A 21,987-nucleotide genomic window follows, 5' to 3' on the forward strand; every position below is an offset into this window, starting at 1 on the left:
GGAGTAAAGCTCAGCTTGTCTGTCAGTGGGAGCTCTAAGAGGCTCCCCACCTCCTCCTTTTCAGCTAGGGGTAAGGAGAGACTGTTTACTAGCGTCTTAAGATGAACTGTCAATTACTGAGCCCCTCACCAAGCACTCTGGAACTCCCTCAAGTATGTTGAAAATCCTTGCATTCAAAAGGCTGCTCTCTCTGCACCCATTGCCACATGGCACTCCCTCTGGGGCCCATTAACACAGGGCCATAATTGGCTCTTGAGGACACTCTTGAGCAATGTGTTTTCAACTAAACCTCAGGGAAGACAGCTTGCTCCTACTGCCATTCCAGCCTCTATAGGTCCTTTGGGATCAGGGACTGAGTTGAGAGGTCTCCAAGCAAGTAAGGAGCTGAATTGGCTCTAGCTCTTATAGCCTCAGATCTGAGGCTGATAGGCACTCTTCTTGCACCCAACCTGCTTTTGGCTAGCTACTTGCCGTCTCGTTCTCTTTCAGCTAACATTTCCTCTACATTGAGATTCTTTTCAATGAGATCCAAAATCATTGCTAAAAATGAAGTGGGGCTGGAGAATAAAGTTAGATATGATTAAGTTCTTATTATCTACTAATGTGGCCTAGGCACCAGCAGCAAAGGCCCTGCAACATGACCTAGGCCTGGCCATGTCTCCTGGTCTAACGTAGAAAAAGATCAACATCAACTTAAAAGTCTGCTGCTCCAACCAGACCAAGCTGGACCTGAGCCCTAGTTTAAGACACCTACTTAGCCTTCCAAGAGTAACAGTACCCCATTTCACCTTAAGAGCTCCTCTTTCTATGCCACATCACACAATTTCAATAAGAGAAGGACAGCTACTGTCACATCTACCAACATCTCAGCTTTCTAAAAGCTCCTCTTTCAGTATGTGACTGGTGGCCCCCAATAATTGAGTCACCAGCATTCCTGCAGGCACTTACTTGCACACTTTGCCCACCATGGAAATAAAGACATACCATAAGCTTCGTAAGAATCTTGAACCTCCCCATGTCCATAGTCATAATATTCTGAGTCCCTGAAAGCCAAAGACAGAGCGTTAGAGAGCTAGAGTAACTCTTGTTTCCATTTCTCATTCCTCTCACATTTCAGTCATTTTAATAGGTGTGGAAGACAGGAAAATGCTCGTTCTGCCCCATCTCCAAACCAGAAAACATTTCAAAACATATAGGAGCTAGTAATTATTTTTTTTAAGGAGCTAGTAATTATTAAAAAAAAATTGATAACCATAGCAAAGATGGATGCCACATAATTTAAAGTGAGAGAGCATAATCCAAAACTGACCATCTTAATTATAGTGTACACACACACATTTATAGGGCTCATTGGAAGAGAATAAACAAACATGCTGTTCCTGTCCCCACTGTATAATTATGAGACACTTTTCAATCAATCACAGACAAAATATGTATACACAAAAACATTATTATTTAAGACGAGTGCACAAAACAACCCAAGTTATGGTAGTAAGATTCTAGGCTTCCTTTTAAACTTTAATGCACTTTTAATGTGACAAGAATACATCAAAACAATTTAATGGCATTTTCCCTTCATTTCCATGCGGTCACAGCTCAGTAATTTTCCATCTGCTATTCCCAAATTCTACACTGTAAATTAAGATTCACAGCTATCTAAGCTTATAGATCTGTGTGCCCTACAGATATGGAAAGTAAAGGCAATACTTTCCAAAAGGGAGCCACGCTGCTCCTTAGATGTGTCCTACCTAAATCTCTCAGTTGCTCAAACTCCCTCCCATCCATCCCTAGGACACGAAACAGCACTTCTATTGCCTGACTTACCCTTGGCTCTGGCTGTAATAGCCTTCGTAGCCTTCATAACTCTGTTCTGCGTAAGTATCATCATATCCCTGGAACAAATAAAATGAAATAGTCAGAATCACACAGAGTAGGGAAGGTAATTACAACTCATAGGAGGATGGCAGACTCCCAGATTAACAATGCAAAACTTCCCTCCAAAATTTACACTCACTGGGGAATTGTTGAGAGAGAAAGGGTTATTTTTTTAAAAAACGAAACAAAACTGAACTACCAACCAAACCAAATCATCTTTCAAATTGTGGGCAGGAAACAAGGTAAACAGTTGAAGTTGAGAATTATCAGTAGTACTAGCAAAAAGACCCCTTACTAAAAGACTATACATATCAAGGTACAGCCTATTTCCTGTTTAATCTATTCACACATAGTAAACTGCTTAAAATGGAAAAAATCTTCTCATATTTTAATGCTCACTGCAAGAGAAGAGACTGACTCCAGATCTCTTATAGGTTGTCCCTGCCACCTATGTCAAAGGCCAACGCCCTATCATTCAACTTTGGCAACCTTCTAGGTATTGGGAAACAGCACACTGTTCCAACTCCTTACATATTCTTCATATGTTTCCGGCGCAGGGGGTGGAGGCAAAGGTATTCTCTGGATGCCTGCTGTCCGTGCTCTTGGTGCTGGAGCACCCCTCACCGTAGGTGGGGGTGGCACTCCTCGAGTCACGGTGGCACCTCTGGTGATGGCTCCTCTCACTGGGGTACCACGCACCAAAGCCCCCCGAGGTGGTCCAACACCACGGCCCCTGCAAAAAGAAAATTTACGTTAAATGGAGCTTTTAATACATCAACTAACACATTCCTGTTCAGATTTGTTTGCAAAATCTGGAGCTAGGCAGATTTCACGAGGCCTTAAACAGACTACTATTAAAACACAGAGGAAACAAACAAAACAAAACAAAAAACCCACAGAGGAACATATGGGTGGATAAAAGACCCATACTGGTGACTCCCCAGGTTCCACAGTGGGTCTGTGAATGTTTCATTGGTGGACTACTTTGGAAAGGCTGAATATTCCATAAAGGTCATTCACAAAAGGTAAAATTCTAAAGCCAGAGACCATTTTAAAATGTTACAACTGTCCAGAATTAAAAGACCAGAAGTTTCAACAGGACTGCTGCACCTGACTATGGCCAAAGTACCTAAGATCTACTATTCCACTCTTTTTTAAGATTTTATTTATTCATGAAAGACAGAGTGAGATGCAGAGACATAGACAGAGGGAGAAGCAGGCTCCCTGCAGGAAGCCTGATGCAGAACTCGATCCCAGGACCCTAGGATCATGACCTAAGCCAAAGGCAGATGATCAACCACTGAGCCATCCAGGTATCCCTACTATTCCACTTTTGATGGTACAAATCCTGAGGCCCCCTTCCAAGCTAGAGGTAAGAGCACCACTACGAAAGAGATGCTACCGGCCATCTGGTACCAGGATGGTACCGATCAAATTTATATCCTGGGAAACCCAGGTGGCTCAGCGATTTAGCACCACCTTCAGCCCAGGGCGTGATTCTGGGGACCCGGGATCAAGTCCTGTGTCAGGCTCTCTGCACGGGGTCTGCTTCTCCCTCGGTCTATGTCTCTGCCTCTCTCTCTCTCTCTCTCTCTGTGACAGTCTCTCATGAGTAAATAAATAAAATCTTTAAAAAAAAATTTATATCCTGTTTGTAGTTGTCTCCATTATTTTTACCTGGGAACAGGTGGAGGAGGAGGTGCAGCCCCTCGGCCTCTCACTGGCACCCCACGTCCTCGAGAGGGCTCCGGTACTCCATTCAAGTAGGAGAGCTCTAGAAACTGCTCCTGGCAGATATCATCCATCATATCCTGCAAATGAAAGATAATGAGGACTATTGTGCCATGTCTCCACCTCCTGCTGAGAAGTTGTCCAGCCCACATAAGCCTTGGATACTAAGACCAGCTTTGAATGCCCGGATGAAGTCTCAGGTCATGCATTCTCTGAAGTCAAATGGCACCCTACCTGTCACCTCTTCAAGGAAAAGTCCTGATGGCAGACCTCTCATTATTCAGCTGAAGCTCTTCATAATTAGTCCCTACCTAGCTCTCCAGATCACTTCTACCCATTCTTCATGGATAACCTCCTTTCAAGCCATGCAGAACAACTTGTTGCTCAGAACCTGGCATATTTATACACCCATTCTTGCAAAGAGCTCCCTCTTCCTAGAATAGTAAAAGCCACTACCGTTAATTAAGCTCTACGCCCTGGGTACTTTATAATAAGCTCTCTATAGATTTTGCAGTTTAATCTTCACGATAACTCTGAAAGTTAGTAGGCAGGTCTTCCCATTTTATGGTTGGGAAATAGAATCAAGGCATATAAAGCCAGCAACTTAAGGATATACAGCTAATTAAGTGGTAGACTTGATGTGAATTCAGAATTACCTGTCTCCAAAATCTAGGCTTTGAATCATTACATTACACTGCCTTTCTTGTCCACCTGAGAGACTAACTCTTACAAGATTTAAACTAAAATACTACCTCTTTTGAAAAACTTTCTTTGATGCCACCCCCACTCCCTCCTCTTTTTTCCATAGCACCGTGTAATTTTCTCTACCCAAGCACTTACCACGTCATTCTAGAATTGTCTTTCTCACTAGATTGTGAGAAAGGAGCCATTTTTGTAACTTCAGACCCAAGCAGAGTATTAGGCACCTACCAGATACTTAACAAATGTTTGGGATGAACAAGGAACCTGAGGCTCAGAAAAGTGAAATAATAACTTGTCCAAGATGACGCGGATAAAGGTCCCAGTCCAGTGCTCTTCCTACTGTACCAGGAAGCCTCTCTGGTACAGTTAATGGTTCTAAGGGGAAAACGGAGGCTCTGGTCATGGATGCAAAAATAGGCTCACTTTTTTTTTCTTCACAAGAGGGAAGAATTGAGTCAAATGCCATTTGCAAATCTTTTCACATACTTCCTGATGAGAGCCATTCAGTTTTAATACTCCATGCTTTTTTTTTTATATATATATCCCAGGTGGATAGAGCTTCAAGAACAGAAGATTCTGGTCACCATAGAGATGCCCCCCCTCAACTCTTCACCTCCTCCTATCTTACACACTACTGCTGCTTGAGACCCACACTCTGGAGAATCAAGTAACCAATGACAGCCCATTTGTCTAGATTCTTCGAAATGCTACACCAATACGGAGGAAACCCAGATCTGCCTGATAGGCATCTTTTTAGAAGATCCACTTACATCAAAACCTTGCAAAGTCATCCCTTTTGAGAAATATGCTGAGACTAAGGATAAAGAGGAGATGGGCATTCCCCTATAGTCCTTCAGGAACTAGGTGGCTCACGATGCTTCAGTAGAACACCTCAAAAAGAGTAAAAAGGACTCCCTCAAGGAAAAATTTACCAGCTCTGAGTTCTTCTCTAGGATATTTTAAATTGACTGTTTCATGTTTGAACATTCTAACGAAGATGAAGTACTTGGAAGCCAAGCAGCTGCTGAGACATCTGAGACAGTGTTGAAATTCTTGAAGCTCAGCATTATAGGTACACACTGCCTATAAATTTTTGCTCTACCAATTCTCACATCCTCTGACACATATAGTTCCAACTCCTCATTTTGCATATTCAAGAAAACCAAGAACTGTATCTCACCTCCTATTAGTTTTAGTGATAAAAACAGGATGCTTACTCAATTCTAGCTAAGAGTATTTCACATACTTCCTAAGGTTCCAGATTCATCCTTGGTTATTAAACATTCAACTGTAGTTTGTTAACTCTGACAACTAATAAGTCTTGCTGAGCAAAAATCACAACATTTTCTGCTTATTCAAAGAATGGACCCTCTGACCAGGTGGTAAAATAAGCAAGATATGTAACCTGGTCTGTCCCAATTCTTTGTGGGCCTCAGTTACACTCTGAAAGGAACTGCACACCAATTTGTTTAATATCAATAGTCAAGACTATAAAATCATGCCTCTTTCAAATTAAACTCCATGTCAGTAAATTCCTCCAGGAGAGAAAGCCCTGAAAGCACCCAGGTCAAAATTTAATATATTAACACTGGATGCTAGAAGCCTCTTGCTGTTATCTTCTACACTCTCCAAAGTCTAGAACATTAACCCCTGAGTACAAGGAGTTTACGACTATCTTAGCCTTCTTCTTATCATAACCTCCTGGTTCCACACTAGTACCAACACACTTAATTCAGTGAAGACTGTTAAATCTTTGTTAATCAGATGTTAAAACGCCAGACACACTGCAGACCCAAGATACTAACAATAGATCCTGGTATATAACCAAACCCACATTAGACAAGGAGGGGTAGAGTAGCTTTGGGGCACAGTGCTTTGAGAACTAGGTATAAGTAACACACTACCTCAGAAAAATGAACATAAATACAGAATTTGGTATGCAATTTCAGGTTATGCAGAGATCATGATTAAGAACCCCTGCCTTATTAGCAACAGTACAAGATCCCAGTTCTCTTTTGCTCAAAGATATAGGATGTGGATTTCCTTACTGGTACTAGAAACTTCTTGACTTCCTCCATAGCATGGGCCATAAGAGCGTAAGCCTCACATGGGGGTCCAAAGACTTCAATAAACACATGCAGATCCATATTCAAGTGGGCATATTTGGGGTCTCCACCTTTGCGCAGCTCTTCCTCCTATGGAAAAATGCAGAAAAACATCACATCACATAGAATGGGAGAAAATGATAGTTATTTCCAGCTCAAAGAGAAAGAAATTAAATATCTAAGAAAAATAGCAAAGTGTAAGACAAAAGCAAAGTCTAGAGGATAGTAATTCACACAACCTGCTAAACCTGTAATTGGTCTGCTACTAAAAGTTAACCACTGTATTGAGTCCATGGTATATTCACTGCAGCTCTTACTAGGTGTAGAAGAGAGAAACTTAATTCCAATCTTGATTCAGATATAAGCTGTTTGCCAAGCATGCATGCATTCATTCATTGACAAGCATTTGTTTTTAAATTCCACGTAGAGGGATGCCTGGGTGGCTCAGCGGTTGAGTGTCTGCCTTCAGCCCAGGGCATGATCCTGGAGTCCCAGAATCGAGTCCCACACTGGGTTCTCTGCATGGAGCCTGCTTCTCTGCCTATGTTTCTGCCTCTCTCTCTGTCTCTCATGAATAAATAAAATCTTTTAAATCAATCAATCAATCAATCCTAGGTAGAGCTGTTGAGCACAGGCTCTTCATTTTTTTTTACACTAAAAAAAAAAATACTATTTATTTTGGGGTTGGGGTACAGAGGGAGACGGAGAGGGAATCTTAAACAGGCTCCATGCCCAGTGAGGAGCCCAAAGCAGGGCTCGATCTCACAACCCTGAGATTATGACATGAGCTGAAACCGAGTCAGATGCTTAACCGAATCAATCACCCAGGTGCCCCTAAACTTTTTTTATTCATTAAGTAATCTCTACCCTCATTGTGGGGCTTGAACTGAGGACCCTGAGATCAAGAGTCACATATTCTAGTGACTAAGTCAGCCAGATGTCCCAGTACCAGTTCTTTTTATTGTCTGGGATGTTCTAGGGGAGGAAAGAAGTCAGGATAGAGTGAAGAAAATCTCATTAGCTAGAATAACATACTTCAGCCCTAAGTGTATTCATCTAGTGAGAAATGTGAGTGGATAAAAGAAAACAATGTTCATCAGTTTAGGCTGCATAAAAGGAGCCCTGAATGACTAAGTTCTTAGACTGTACCTGATATATCTCATCTAAAAAGCTGACCCTAGAATGCTAAGACTATTCTGTTTTGGTAGAATTTTCTTTCTTTCTTTCTTTCTTTCTTTTTTTTTTTGAGTGCTTATAAAGAATACAAAGCTCATGGGCTACGACATGGGAAAAAAAATTAGCATTAGGTTCTGTTGTCAGGATTACTATGGTTCCTTTTGAAATACTTTCTTTTAGTGTTCTTTACATTCCAACTGGCTCTAAAAAAACCCAGACAACTAATCCTCAGATTCACCTGTACTCACAACATTACTGCTCTCATTTTTCAATGTTACTGGAAAGGGAATGTGCTGTTCACATTTTAGTGTCTTTAGTCTGGATAAGTTTTAGCATATACAGCTTCCCTTCCAAGTTTTCAGAGACAAGCTTACAAATGTGAAAGTTGTTACTGCTGCTTCTATTACGAGGCAGTCAAAAGTCAGGAAAAAAAAAAAACCACTAGGGCACACCTAGGCTCTTCCAGCGTTGCCAAACAAGTAAATTAACTAGGTCTGTAATCTCTTACACCCAACACAAATTTAAGGGATTCACATTCTGTATTTTTATAAGTACTGGCTTCCAGGAGGCATTGTCTTTTTGCCTCACTGATGTGAGCTTACCTTGGCTTTGTCTCTCATTGAGCCCTTGCCCAGCACAGAGATCTTTGCACCTGTCTCTTCTTGCAGTCTTTTGATTGTATTTCCTTGTGGTCCAAGGATCTTCCCCACAAAATTGAACTGACAGAAAAGAAAAATAGATTTCTAAATACGTATGTTCCTATAAAACACTTCCACATGTATTACTATCTCATTTGATCTACAACCCTGCAAAATAGGGTGCATATTACCATTCCTATTTTACTGAAAAGGATATGCTGAGGATACACTGAAAAAAATGAATAGTCTAAGATTATACATATAGAAAGCAGCAGTTCCTAGACTTGAACTTGGGTTTCCAGATGTAGTCTAGTGCTCTTTCCAAATTATCACACTGCAACCCTTACTGCTTCAACAAACAAATATTTTTAAGGCAGTGACTACAGAACAGACATATGGCATTCTTTTATAGTACTTGTTTGGTAAACTAAATATAACTAATTTCTTTTCTTTAAAAAAAGGAAAAAAGGAGGAGGAGGAGAAAAACAAGAAAGTATTTATTTGAAAGTAAAACACTGATTAAGAAATAAAATTAACTTCATCTAGTCAAAGATTTGTGCTATATTCCCTGTATTGAGATTTTATCAATCTTTTTTTTTCCCCACATCAATCTTTTGACAGAGAGCAACTCTTCAGTTTTTTTCTTTGAACTTGGAGCCTGAATGTTTGAGAAAGAAACTCTTTTTGGTAATAAAAAGTTGATATTTCCTTCCTAGATATAGGTATACGGCTACTTACAGACTCAGATGTTTCAACTACCAAAAACAAGTACTACAAGTATGGAAGAGAAGCTTCACAGGCTCAAGGACCTAATGCATCACAATTTCCAGAAGTCTTTATTATAGCCCGTGGCTCTCACACCTACAAAGACAACCAAGTGAGGCACGTCTGGCCTTACCTTGGGATACTGCTTGACAGGTATCAGTACCCGCTCCTTCAGCTTCATGTTCTTATGAGAAAATAAATCCAAGTAATTCTCCTCATCGTCCTTTTTTGAATCTCCTTTCTGAATCTTCTCAATTTCTGAATAAGACAAACACAATTCAGTTTTTGTTCTGGTAACTAAATGCAAATATCCAAGTCTGCATAAAGCAAAAACAACATAAGACCAAATAGTTCAGATGAATGTGCTAATTTCAGATAGAGACTGGCTGAAAGCATCAAAGGTGTACAGAGTTAACTAGGAAACCCAGAGGTTGCTTCTTATGAAAGTAGTTTGCTCTTCCATCCCAACCTGAAGCCTCTACATCAGAGCCATTCAAATGTTTCTCAAGAATAAATGAATTTAACAAAACAAATGCAGAGAGATGGGGAAAAGAGGATAAATGACTTAAAAATAAAAAGTCTGTATCAAAAAAAGAGCACAGTCCTGATGAAGAAACAAAAGTTACTAATAAAATGAAGGGTTCCATTAAAATTCCACTGTGATATTAGAGCTTTGGATCATAGTAGTTCTTAAGAGTTTTTGAAAGACGTCATTCTTAGTCTGCCATTTACTAGTTGTGTAAACTTTCAAAAGTTGTTTAATTAATTGCCCTAATTTTTGGTTTCCTCATCTGTGAAATGGGGGGAATACCTACTTCACATGAGGCTGCTATAAAGACCGAGTAAAATAATGTATATACACACACCAACTAAAACCCATTTCCTAGGAAGTGCTTGATACACGGTCAACATTATCTAGCCAAATTCAATGTCCTAAAGGAAAACCAAGGTACTTTCAATTCCCAGGTTAAGATAGTTTCATCAGATGAAACTATCACCTTAGTATCCAAAAAGATCTCCTATAATTAGGGAACTTCATCCACTCATTGGAAGCGTTTGAGTGCTTCCTATGGAGAGGCAGATAAGGGAGAGATATAGGAATGATCATTAACCACTAGGGGAGACTTGCCAAGGGCCAGGCATCTAACCTATAAAGTATAGGATACACAACAAAATAAGTCAAATATGATCTCCCTCTTCACTATGTTTATACACTGACAATCCCAGTCTATGAAGTTGGCAGTGAAATACACTTAAGTACTATGACAAGAGTACTAACAGAGATGGGGCAGTGTGCGCAAAGGCAATGAATAGCAACAAAAGGTTATATGGTCCACTGAAAACAGTCAAAAAAGAAATTTATACTCCCTAAAGTCAGTGGAACATTCTAAGTAACACCAAATATCCTCCTTATATACTATTCCCACAGTTTCTAAATTCTATAATTTTAAAAAATATTTTATTTTAGAGAATGTGTCTGCCCTAATGTGGGGAGTGGGGACAGAGGGAAAGAATCTCAAGCAGACTCCCAGCTAGGCAGGGAGCCCAAGCTAGGGCTTGATCTCATGACCCTGAGATCATAACTTGAGCTGAATCCAAGAGTTGGATGCCCAACCGCCTGAACCATCCAGGCACCTCTCTATCTTCTATAATTTTAAGGTAATGGTTCTCAAACTTCAGTATGCATCAGAATCACCTGGGGGCTTACTCAACAGACTGCTGGGATTTGTGTTAGGAATCTTCATTTCTAGCAAGTTACCAGGTGATGCTGATATTACTCATCTAGGGACCACACTTTGAAACCCACTGGTTTAAAGGGTAAAGATAAATTACTTCAGAGGTACCTGGCTGGCTCAGTAAGCAGGGCATGCGACTCTTGATTTCAGAGATGTGAGATTGAGACCCATGATGGTGTGGAGATTATTTTAAAATATTAAAAGATATATTATTTCAAACACATTCTGCAAACCCATACCTTTAACAGCCTTAAAAAATAACTGTTTAGACTAATTCCAGCTGTGAAGTACACAGATGAAGGAAAATCCTTTTGATTTTGACAGACTTTCATAGGAATTCAGAATTTCAAACTGAAGGCTTTCTGCTTATTAAACCAATTTCAGAGGTTGCAGAATATGGTGAGCTAACTGACCTGTTTATGCCCAAAAGCACAAACTCCCTCGCTTTCTGACAATTAAAACTGCTAATCATATTGCAAATATTCTTAACTAAACCTTTACTCCTATGAGAACTGTAGATGACGATGCTCTACACACTCCTATGTTTCACTGCTTAGAAAAGAAAATAAATTTGACCTTAAATTAACAGACTAAATGCTTCATTCAACACCCTGTTTGTTTGCTCTTTTACTGGTGGTATATCCTGACCTCTATTCTCCCCTCCCACTTACAGCTAATATTAGCTTTTTCTAGTCACCAGCTTTGAGCCTACCATCTCTGAATACATCTCTTCTTGAGTTTCCAGGCTGAAAAGCTGGGTACTCAACTCTCAAAAATCCTAGGAACAAAGATGCCACATTTGTGATCTGAAAACATCACCAAAGAGCTTCTAAAAATGTGGAACAAATTACATGCCTCATTTTAATTCTCTCTTGTGTGTCCTAATTGCTATCATCTAGTTAGGCCCTTCAGCTGTATTTTATACCATTTTCCAGAAACTTTCCTTGGCCAGTGCAGGAAGAGAAGACTCTAAGCCTGTTAATCTGTTGTACTCCTATAGGCAGCAGGGCTGCAAAGACTGAACCAAGAGAAAGGTTTGTTTTGATGCAATGGAATGTACCCTGTACATTTCAGGCCTTTCCTTCTATAACACGGCCTTCCTTTCTATTCTGTACTAGTTGTATCTTAATTAGAATCCTTGGGACGCCTGGGTGGCTCAGTGGTTGAGCATCTGCCTTTGGCTCAGGGCATGATCCTGGTCCGGAGATTCGAGTCCCACACTGGGCTCCCTGAGAGGAGTGTGCTTCTTCCTCTGCCTATGTCTCTGTGTCTCTCATGAATAAATAAATAAAATATTTTTTAAAAAATGAATTGGTTGTGTTTTAAAAAAAGGAATCCTTTTGTACATTTTATCTCTTAATTTAAAAAAGAACATTAAAGCATTTTTGGAGAAGTCACAGAATGGTGATTTAAATAAAACCGAGAACTGAAAAGAAAAAAAGGGGAGGGGCGCCTGGGTGGCTCAGTGGATTAAGCACCTGCCTTTGGCTCAGGTCATGATCTCAGAGTCCTGGGGATTCTGCTTCTCCCTCCACCTCTGCCTCTCCCCACTGCTCATGCTTTCTCACTCATTCTCTTTCTCTCTTAAATCAATCAATCAATCAGGGAAGTTTAGCCTAGAAAGCAAAACACAAAGAGGTAACTTTAAGTCTTTAAGAGGGCTCATCTTCCATGTTTGGAAGGGGAAGGACTGAATACTCATTCAATGTCTACTATGTATCAAATGCCCTACAAATATTACCTCATTTATCCTACAAAATAACTCCATGAAATAGCTGGTACTATTTCCATTTTACAAAGGAGGAAACAAATTCAGAGAAAAGTTTCTAAGTCACAAAGCTGTTAAAGTACCAGAAAAAGGATCAAAACCCAGGCTTTCTCCAGCTTCAACCTCATACTTTTAATACAGGGGTAGGGAGAGGGGGATGGGACACATATACCTTAGTTAAGCAAGGAAGAGCTGATTTTGCAAAATTTTGGGTACAGTCTTCAACAATTCTGTATTTCTCTCCTTGGCCTTACTTTTCTCAGAGAGCTTACAGTAGGCTATATTGGGGAGGGGAAAAAAAATCAAGAAGCTTCCTAAAAATGGTTTAACCCTCAGGCTAAAGTACTTTCTAGACAACATTTTGAAACCAACTCCTTTAAGTGATCTTTGCTTGGGCCTCTGGAGACCTTGGATGTCCCAAGAGCCAAAGAAAGGAAAGCTAAGGTGTAAACAACAGCGAGGTGACCCATTTGTTTCCTAGCCAGATGCTTACAGAAATCGTATTTCATGCAGTGCCTGTGTCAGGAATTTTGCATTTATTGTTTCATTTTGTCTTTATAACCAGGACTATCCCTATTTAACAGGTGCAAAAAGTTGGGCTCAGAAAAGTTATGTAACTTGTCCAAGATCACAAGACTAGTTAGTGAGGTACTTAAATCCAGGTCACTCCTTCCATCAGTCAGAACAAATTCAACTATTCTGGTGGCATTTCTTTTATTCTTTTACTATAACTTAACCATTCCTTTTTTTGGTTGGTCTTAGCACAGACTGTAAGCTCTAAAGAATGAGGTTTTTCTTTTTTCTTTTGGTGCAAAAAGGCGGTTTTATTAAAACACAGGGACAGGACCTATGGGCAAAAAGAGCTGCCAAGGATTGTTTCTCAAATGCATATCTCAGAGGAAAGAGCATGAATTTTAAGCTAGATGGAACTGTGTTTGATTCCCAGTATTGTTACATACTTGGTATGTGATCTTCAGCAAGTCATTAAATCTTAGTCTTCCCATCTTACTTTCATTTTTAAAAAAGATTTTATTTGAAAGGGAGCAAAAGAGAGCATGGGGAGTGGGGAGAAGAGGGAGAAGCAGGCTTCCTGCTAAGCAAGGAGCCCGATGTGGGGCTTGATCCCAACTTTGGGATCACGACCTAAATCAAAGGCAGCCATTTAATCAACTGAGCCACCCAGGCACTCCTCCTTCTTACTTCTTAAAAAAGGAGGATACTTAAGAAAAGAAAAAAAAAAAAAAGAAAAGAAAAGAAAAGAAGAGAAAAGAAAAGAAGAGATCTAATAAACAAAAATGTTAATACTAGAGAAGTTTGGGAAAATTACATACAAATTTTATCAACTGGATAGGCTAAAAAGACTACCATGTATGTTTCATTAACAACATGTGATAAGGGCTGTATAAGCTATAAGACAATGGTCAAGATTCTCTGGCTAACACTTTCAGAGGCAGTGTTTTTAAGAGGGCAAGATTCAGAGGATCTCTACTCCAAAAGGTCAGGGATCATGCCCTCCTCTCAACTCTCAATGCACTTGCTTCATACCTCTAACTACATTATTCCTTCCTTTGTTAATGATTTCTGGACCCCTTCCAATCCTAAACTGAGTACCTGCCATTTTTAGTATAATGCCTAATACAAAATAGGCATCTATAAATGTTAACTGAATGAAAGAAACATACCATTAACACCATCAATGATTCATGACTATCATCCCCAAATTTGTAGTTCTCTGCCCTGTATCTTTTCTGTTGATATCCACCTTGTGGAATCACAAGTCCAGTAAGCATACTACCTCTGTATAAAAAAATTCCATTTTTTTTATTGATCAAATTACTTAACTGTTTTAAGCAAGAGCAGAGACCAATAGAGATTCTCAATCTTTTTTTGGGGTCATGGGCTCCTTTGAAAATCTGATGAAAGGTACAGATGGGTTCCCTAGGAAAAGATAACACAATATTTCACAGACAAGGTTGACTGACAGTGGGTATTGGTTCAGAAAAATCCCCCTAGTCTGAGTAAAGAGCCCTCTAAGGGGCTCAATTCTCACATTCCAGGATAGTGGCAAACCCTATTATGACATATAGACCATGGTCTCCTGAATTTCTTTCTTATGATACAATTTAGAGATTAGAGCTTTCTCTGTTCTTTTTTGAAGATTTTATTTGAGAGAGAGGGAGAGCATGTGTGTACATGCACAAGTAGGGGGGGAGAGGCAGACTCCACGGAGCAGGGAACCTACTGTGGGGCCCGATTCCAGGACCCCAAGATCAAGATTTGAGCTGAAGGCAGATGCTTAACCAACTGAGCCACCCAGGCACCCTTTTTCTTTTTTAAAAAAAGCTTTCTGAGGTAATTGTAGATTTATATGCAGTTCCAAGTAATAAAAAGATCTCATATACCTTTCACCCATTTTCTCCATAATACTTTGCACATATATAATACAATATCATTACCAGAAAATTAACATTAATACAATCTACTGACTTTATTCAGATTTCATCAGTTTTACACCCATTTATTTATGTTCAGTTCTATGCAATTTAATCAGTCACACGAGTACCACCACAGTCCAGGCGCAGAACAGTTCCATAACAGTTCCATTCCTCACCCACCCTTTTGTAGCCACAGTCCCCTCTCTCCAGCTGTCCCCCACCACTGGCAACCACTTATCTATTCTCCATCTCTATTATTTTGTATTTTCAAAAATGTTAAATTAATAGAATTATACAATGTTTCCTTTAGAGATTGGCTCTTTTTACTCAGCATAATTCTCTTGAGCTCCAACCAAGTTGTTCCACTTGTCATTTCTTTTTATTGCTAAATAGTATTCCATGGTACCTGTTTACTCACCTATTGGAGGCATATGGTTTGTTTTCATTTTGGGGCTATTATGAATAAAGCTGCTATGAACACTCATGCACAGGTTTGTGTTAAACTAAGTTTTAATTTTTCTGGGATAAATGCCCAAGAGTGCAATTGCTGAGTCGTATGGTAAACATATATTTAGTTTTGTAAAAAGCTGCTTTATCAGAGAAAAATGTATGCTAACAATATTTTATACTTAGTCTCACTAGTATTATGTTGCAAAAAAAATAGTATTGTACTGTATGTATCTAGCCTACTGGGACTTGCTTTTCTAATATTAGTCTAATATTAGTAATATTATTATACTAATATTAGATTTCCAAGATTTTTCTATGTTGTTGCATGTAGCTGTAAGTTTTCGTTTTCACTGCTATATAAATATTTTATTTTGGGGATCCCTGGGTGGTGCAGCGGTTTAGCGCCTGCCTTTGGCCCAGGGCGCGATCCTGGAGACCCGGGATCGAATCCCACGTCGGGCTCCCGGTGCATGGAGCCTGCTTCTCCCTCTGCCTATGTCTATGTCTCTGCCTCTCTCTCTCTCTCTGTGTGACTATCATAAATAAATTAAAAAATTAAAAAAATATATATTTTATTTTGAAAAGTTCAATCTCCAATCAATGGTGAAACACGTTGCACCATTTTGTGAACAAGGTGCACTATTTTATGAACAAGGTGTACCATTTTATGAATGAGGCATTCATGTACAAAAATTTCTTTGGGCATGTTCCTAGGAATGATGTTGCTGAATTTTAAGGAATTTGAAAATTAATTTTCAGATGAAATGCTAAACTGTTATCCAGAGTGGTTGTATCAATTCACACTTCCACCAGCAATGTTTAGAGTTCCTTCTAATTCTCATACTCTCAAACCCTAAGTCTTGTTTAACCAAATTTCCATCAGTACTTCAGATTTTCATTATTTTCCTGTCTCCAAAATTTTTTCCTCATTTTTCTTCATTTCCTCTTTTATCTACTTTATATTCAACATGTCAGGTTGAAAAAATAAACCCAGGTGGGGCACCTGGGTGGCACAGTTTGTTGAGTGTCTGGCTCTTGGTTTCCACTCAGGTCAGGTCGAGGTCGTGGGATGGATCACCGTGACCAGCTCCAGCTCCACAGTCAGTATGAAGTCTGCTTGAGATTCTCTCCCCCTCTGTCCCTCCCACTCATGCTCTCTCTAAAATAAATAAATCTCTTAAAAAAAATAAATCCAGTTGGAATTAGTTTGGAAAATGCAAAAGATCAACATGTTAATTTAAAAGTCCTGTCGGGCAGCCCAGGTGGCGCAGTGGTTTGGCACCGCCTGCAGCCTGGGGTATGATCCTGGAGGCCCGGGATCGAGTCCCTCGTTGGGCTCCCTGCATGGAGCCTGCTTCTCCCTCTCCCTCTGCTGGTGTCTCTGCCTCTCTCTCTCTCTGTCTATAAAGAAATAAAATCTTTAAAATAAATAAATAAATAAACAAACAAATAAACAAATAAATAAAAATAAAAGTCCTGTCATCTTTATAATGCTAGTCCCCTCAACCCCACAACTTCCCCAGGACATGGCATATTTCTCTTTTCATTCAGATCTTTATCACCTTCAATAAAATTTTAAAGTTGACAATATAAAAAAAAACAAAAACAAAAACAAAAAAAACAAAAAAAAAATAAAGTTGACAATATGATCACTATATTCCAATTCTTTATCTGTTAAACTGAGATAAAAAAAAATTCTCCCTCCTATAAAGGCCAGGAAGACTGAATGAGTAAGTAGCATACTTCATGGCACATGTTAACATGCTCTACACAAGGTTAAATATTATTTAATGTTATTATTCATGTACTTTTAAAAATATATATTTTATTTATTCATGAGAGACATAGGCGGAGTTTGGAAAAGCAGTCTCTCTGCGGGGAACCTGATATAGGACTCCATCCCAGGGGGGATCACAACCTGAGCCAAAGGCAGATGTTCAACCACTGAGCCATCCAGGTGTTCCTTCACATACATTTTTGAACTGATTTTTATTGCTTACCCCAAGACAACTGATATTATTTTTTAAAAATTTTTAATTTTTGATACTATTCCAAGAGACTTTTTATTTATTTATTTATGATAGTCACAGAGAGAGAGAGAGAGAGAGAGGCAGAGACACAGGCAGAGGGAGAAGCAGGCTCCATGCACCAGGAGCCCGACGTGGGATTCGATCCCTTAAGAGACACTTTTTTTTTGATACTATTCTAAAAATGATTTTGTCAATTCTTTTCTAATTGGCTACTGCTCATGTATCAGAAACCTACTGATTTGTATATCTCTATCTTGTAATCAGCTGCATCACTGATCACTTTCCTATGTAAACAAAAATATTGCTCCAAATAGTGATAATCTCTGCCTGCTTATCCTACTATATCTATATTTGGTTTAGAGTTCTTTGCAACTAATTCCACTTTCTGAATTTAATAGGTTTTGCTAGCTCTGTGATGAAATGAAATAGATATGCTTTTGGGATCCCTGGGTGGCGCAGCGGTTTGGCGCCTGCCTTTGGCCCAGGGCGCGATCCTGGAGACCCCGGATTGAATCCCACGTCAGGCTCCCGGTGCATGGAGCCTGCTTCTCCCTCTGCCTGTGTCTCTGCCTCTCTCTCTCTCTCTCTCTGTGACTATCATAAATAAATAAAAATAAAAAAAAAAAGAAATAGATATACTTTTAGAGCATATTGTGAATGAAATAAAGGAATTAAGTATTCTGAAATTTCAATAGACTGTCTTTAAAAGTCTACTGAGTGTTTTGAAAGATGGATTTCTAGGTATATTTTCAAGATCTTCTGGGGATTGTTAATCTCTTCAAAATGTTTACTTACTCCTGAAACATTTACAAACTTATATTTTCCTAACTGTACAAAGTAGAAAAACGCTGATACACATACAAGAATTTTATGTTTATTACATAAATATGTAACACAAGATAAATTATTTTTGTTTCAGAAAACAAGCATGTGTACTCTGAGTCCTTGCATGTCTGCAAATGCATTTAATTGTCATCATAACTGAGTAACAATTTGGCTAACACAGAAGTCTATATTCAATATGTAAGTCTTTCAGACCGGTGTTGATATTTTTCCATCATGCAATGAAGATGAATATTCATTCATCAAATATTTAGTAAGAGTCCATTCTGGGCAGCACTCTTCAAGAATAGGAGATATAGCAGTGAACAAAAACAAAGATCCCTGCTCTGGTAGAGCTGACATTCTAGCTGTGAAGGAGTGGTTAACAAATACACACATAACTACAATATATTGTATATCAGATGCTGATTAAGTACAAAATAAAGTAAAGCTGGGGGACATCTGGCTGGCTCAGTCAATAGAACATACCACTCCTGATCGCAGGATTTTTTTTTTTTTTAAGATTTTATTTATTCAGGAGAGAGAGAGTGAGAGAGAGAGAGAGAGAGGCAGAGACACAGGCAGAGGGAGAAGCAGGCTCCATGAGGGGAGCCTGACGTGGGACTCGATTCAGGGTCTCGAGGATCAGGCCCTGGGCTGAAGGCAGTGCTACACTGCTGAGCCACCCGGGCTGCCCTGATCTCAGGATTTTAAATTTGAGCCCCACGTTGGGTAGAGAGATTACTTAAAAATAAAATCTTAAAAAAAAAAAAAAAAAAAAAAAAAAAAAGGCTAGGGAGGAGTGGCCTGGGTCTTGAGGCTTCTCTTTGGAAATGAGCAGAGGTACCTGAGGAGAGTCAGTTCCAAGAGCTAGGCTCTGCTCTTTGGGTTTCCTTCTTCTTTTGGCATTATCATCTTTACTGCCCTGTTAGCTAGCACTCCAATGCATTCGAATAAATTGTAATATTTTGTCCAAGTAGTACAAAATATTTTAAGGTACAATTTGTTGCAGGTTACTATATATAGTTATATAGTAGGGGGTGGGGTGGGTGAAGAAGGTTAGGTATATGGATCCAGGCTCAGACTGACTTCAAATCCTAGTTATGCTGATTTTCTAAATTTGTTACTGTAGACAAATTAATCTCTGGGTATCTTGTAAAAATGAGGATAAGAATAACGTTCTCATAATATTGTCACAAAGACTAAATATATGACTTAAAAGTGCTCAGTCCAGTGCCTGGCACAGTAAGTATTAACTATGTTTTTCTTACACATATCCTTATTAGAGTTTAAATACTACTATTCTGTCTTCTCAGTGTCTCACTTCCTCACAGTGGGTTGACTTCACTACAATCCCTTTTCCAGATCATTAAAAAATATGTTAAAAGCCAGGTCCAATGTATATCAAGACTTAACATATACCCCAAGTCTGCTCTCTCAATGAGCCAGCATTACTTCAACTCCAATTCTCCAATGAAAAATTCAGTTTAGGGATGCCTGGGTAGCTCGGTGGTTGAGCATCTGCTTTCAGCTCAGGGTGTGATCCCAGTCTAGGGATCGAGTCCTGCATCGAGCTCTCTGCGAGGAGTCTGCTTCTCCCTTTATGTCTCTGCCTCTCTCGTGTATCTCATGAATAAATAAATAAAAATATTTTTTAATTCAATTCATTATAAAAAAAAAGACATCAAAAAACCCAAGTTAAGGGCAGCCCCAGTGGCGCAGCGGGTTTAGCACCGCCTGCGGCCCAGGGCGTGATCTGGAGACCTGGAATCGAGTCCCATGTCGGGCTCCCTGCATGAAGCCCACTTCTCCCTCTGCCTCTCTCTCTCTCTCTCTGTCTCTATGAATAAATAAATAATCTAAAACAAAAAAAAAAAAAAAAAAAGAAAAGAAAATAACTTGATTAAAATTAAAAAAAAAAACAAAACCCAAGTTAAAAAATATTAAATACTCTCTTGTAACAGAATTTAAGCAGTGAGAGAACAGTGAAAATTTTAAGTAACTTTTCTAAAAAAGATTTTTTTTTCAGTAATCTTTACATCCAAGGTGGGCTCCAACTTACATACAACCCCAAGATCAAAAATCACATGCTCTACCGACTGAGCCAGTCAGGCACCCCTGTAAATAACTTTTTAGGATCAACAGTTTTGTTTTTTTTTTTTAAGATTTTACTTATTTATTCATGAGAAACACAGAGAGAGACAGAAACATAGGCAGAAGGAAAAGCAGGCTCCCTGTGGGGAGCCTGATGTGGGACTCCATTGCAGGACCCTGGGATCACAACCTGAGCCAAAGGCAGATGCTCAATCACTGAGCCACCCAGGTGTCCTCAAGGATCAACAGTTTTTGATGGTTATCCTAAAAAATCACCTTTTACTTAAAAGAAAACACTGTACTAGGCACTTGGTGTGGTCAGAAAGGCAAAAAATACCTTGTTTTCATACTTTACTCAGTACCACGGATTTACAACTATTAGAAAACTGTGGTGACAAATTATTATCTTTATTATTATGGCCAAAGGGAATGGCGCCAGTGCTTTTACATGACACTTAATTCTCTCATCATCCCATTTTCCAGATAAGGTTACCGAGGTTCAGAAAACTTCCCAAGAAGTTTAATTAAGGGTCAGAATTTCAAACCCAAGCCAACACCTTTAAGTTCTAAAGTTTGTTATTCTCACTCATTTAACCTGGACTGCTTAAAGATTAAAGGAAATAAAAATTAGACTACCAAGTCAACCTTTAGCATTTAACTTGACATTCTTAAGTCTGCATGTAGTTGCTTTCAAACACCTGGTGTTTGCTATATTGCAAGACAACATGAAAAATATAAAGATTAAAAAAAACATCCTGGCCTTCAAAACGACTGCCAGAAGAACACAATGAACAGTAATGTTTCAAACAATCTGACTGTGTTACAGAACAGCAAAACACCCAATTGAAAATGTAAGCGATTTATCCAAATGTTCTTATTTTTTACCACAGCGAGATTTGTTTATTGCTTTAAAAAAACGAAGACCCCTTACCAATGTAAGGAGATAGAGAACAAAGGGGAGGGAAACGAAATATCGATCAGTCCATTATATCAACCTTGCCAAAGAGTCCAACTACTCATTTAGAGTTGAAGGTTGCAACTTTTTACTTGCTTATAAAATTCAGGTCATATAAGAAATAACTTATTAAAACAACGTTTAAACTGTAAGTGGGGGCAAAACAGACGGCTTTAGACTAGGTGATTAGCCAGTTAGGGCAGGAAAGGAGCGTTAGTCTACTGGCACAGAACAAAGACTACTTTTCAGAATCTATTTCACTATTGAAGCAAAAAGAAATAAAACAGGAAGACCAAGCCTTTCAGGTACAAGCATCTTGCAACTTCCCTCAATTTTTGTCCATCTTATTGAGTGAGGAATGTCCTGCAAACCAACCTTTACCTCCTCCGATTCCATTTCACTGTCTCTAGGGCTATTCTTACCCTTATGATGAACACCACCTTATAAAATAAAGGGGTCCAACCGTCTGGCTGTATAGCAATGATCATTTTATCGGCCCAAGTCGGAAGTCTGGTTCGGATAGCCTCAAGATCCGATTCCCACAGGTTGCTCCTGCCTCCGAGCAACTTAAGCTCCTGTTACCGCTAAGTCCGACCCGGCCCCAGAGAACGCGGCGCGCTGGACAGGGCACTCCAGCCTCACCCCATTTCACCCCGGCCCTCCCTCCCACGGTCCCTCCCCGCTCCGGCTGTCTTCACCCCCTAC

General features: G+C 39.4%; 1 protein-coding gene and 1 long non-coding RNA gene across 5 annotated transcripts in view; one reads left to right on the forward strand and one right to left on the reverse strand.

Annotated features, from left to right (window-relative positions):
* KHDRBS1 (KH RNA binding domain containing, signal transduction associated 1) overlaps positions 1-21,987 on the reverse strand; it is a 39,501-nt gene that overhangs the window by 16,546 nt on the left and 968 nt on the right. For all 4 annotated transcript variants that reach the window (XR_013380404.1, XR_013380405.1, XR_013380406.1 and 1 more), the window contains exons 2-8: positions 9,126-9,250; positions 8,192-8,308; positions 6,357-6,503; positions 3,553-3,686; positions 2,407-2,608; positions 1,825-1,892; positions 985-1,043 (exon numbers count right to left, since the gene is read on the reverse strand). Coding sequence is in view for 1 of the 4 variants with exons in the window: in XM_077898711.1 (XP_077754837.1) it covers positions 985-1,043; positions 1,825-1,892; positions 2,407-2,608; positions 3,553-3,686; positions 6,357-6,503; positions 8,192-8,308; positions 9,126-9,250 (852 nt within the window). In the remaining 3 variants the exon portion in view is untranslated. The remainder of the gene's footprint in view (positions 1-984; positions 1,044-1,824; positions 1,893-2,406; positions 2,609-3,552; positions 3,687-6,356; positions 6,504-8,191; positions 8,309-9,125; positions 9,251-21,987) is intronic.
* On the forward strand, positions 4,830-9,206 carry LOC144314510 (uncharacterized). Its single transcript, XR_013380407.1, has 2 exons — positions 4,830-5,380; positions 8,944-9,206. It is a non-coding gene; the product is annotated as an uncharacterized LOC144314510 (long non-coding RNA).

The sequence above is a fragment of the Canis aureus genome, chromosome 5, assembly GCF_053574225.1.
Source record: "Canis aureus isolate CA01 chromosome 5, VMU_Caureus_v.1.0, whole genome shotgun sequence".
Taxonomy (NCBI): Eukaryota; Metazoa; Chordata; class Mammalia; order Carnivora; family Canidae; genus Canis; species Canis aureus.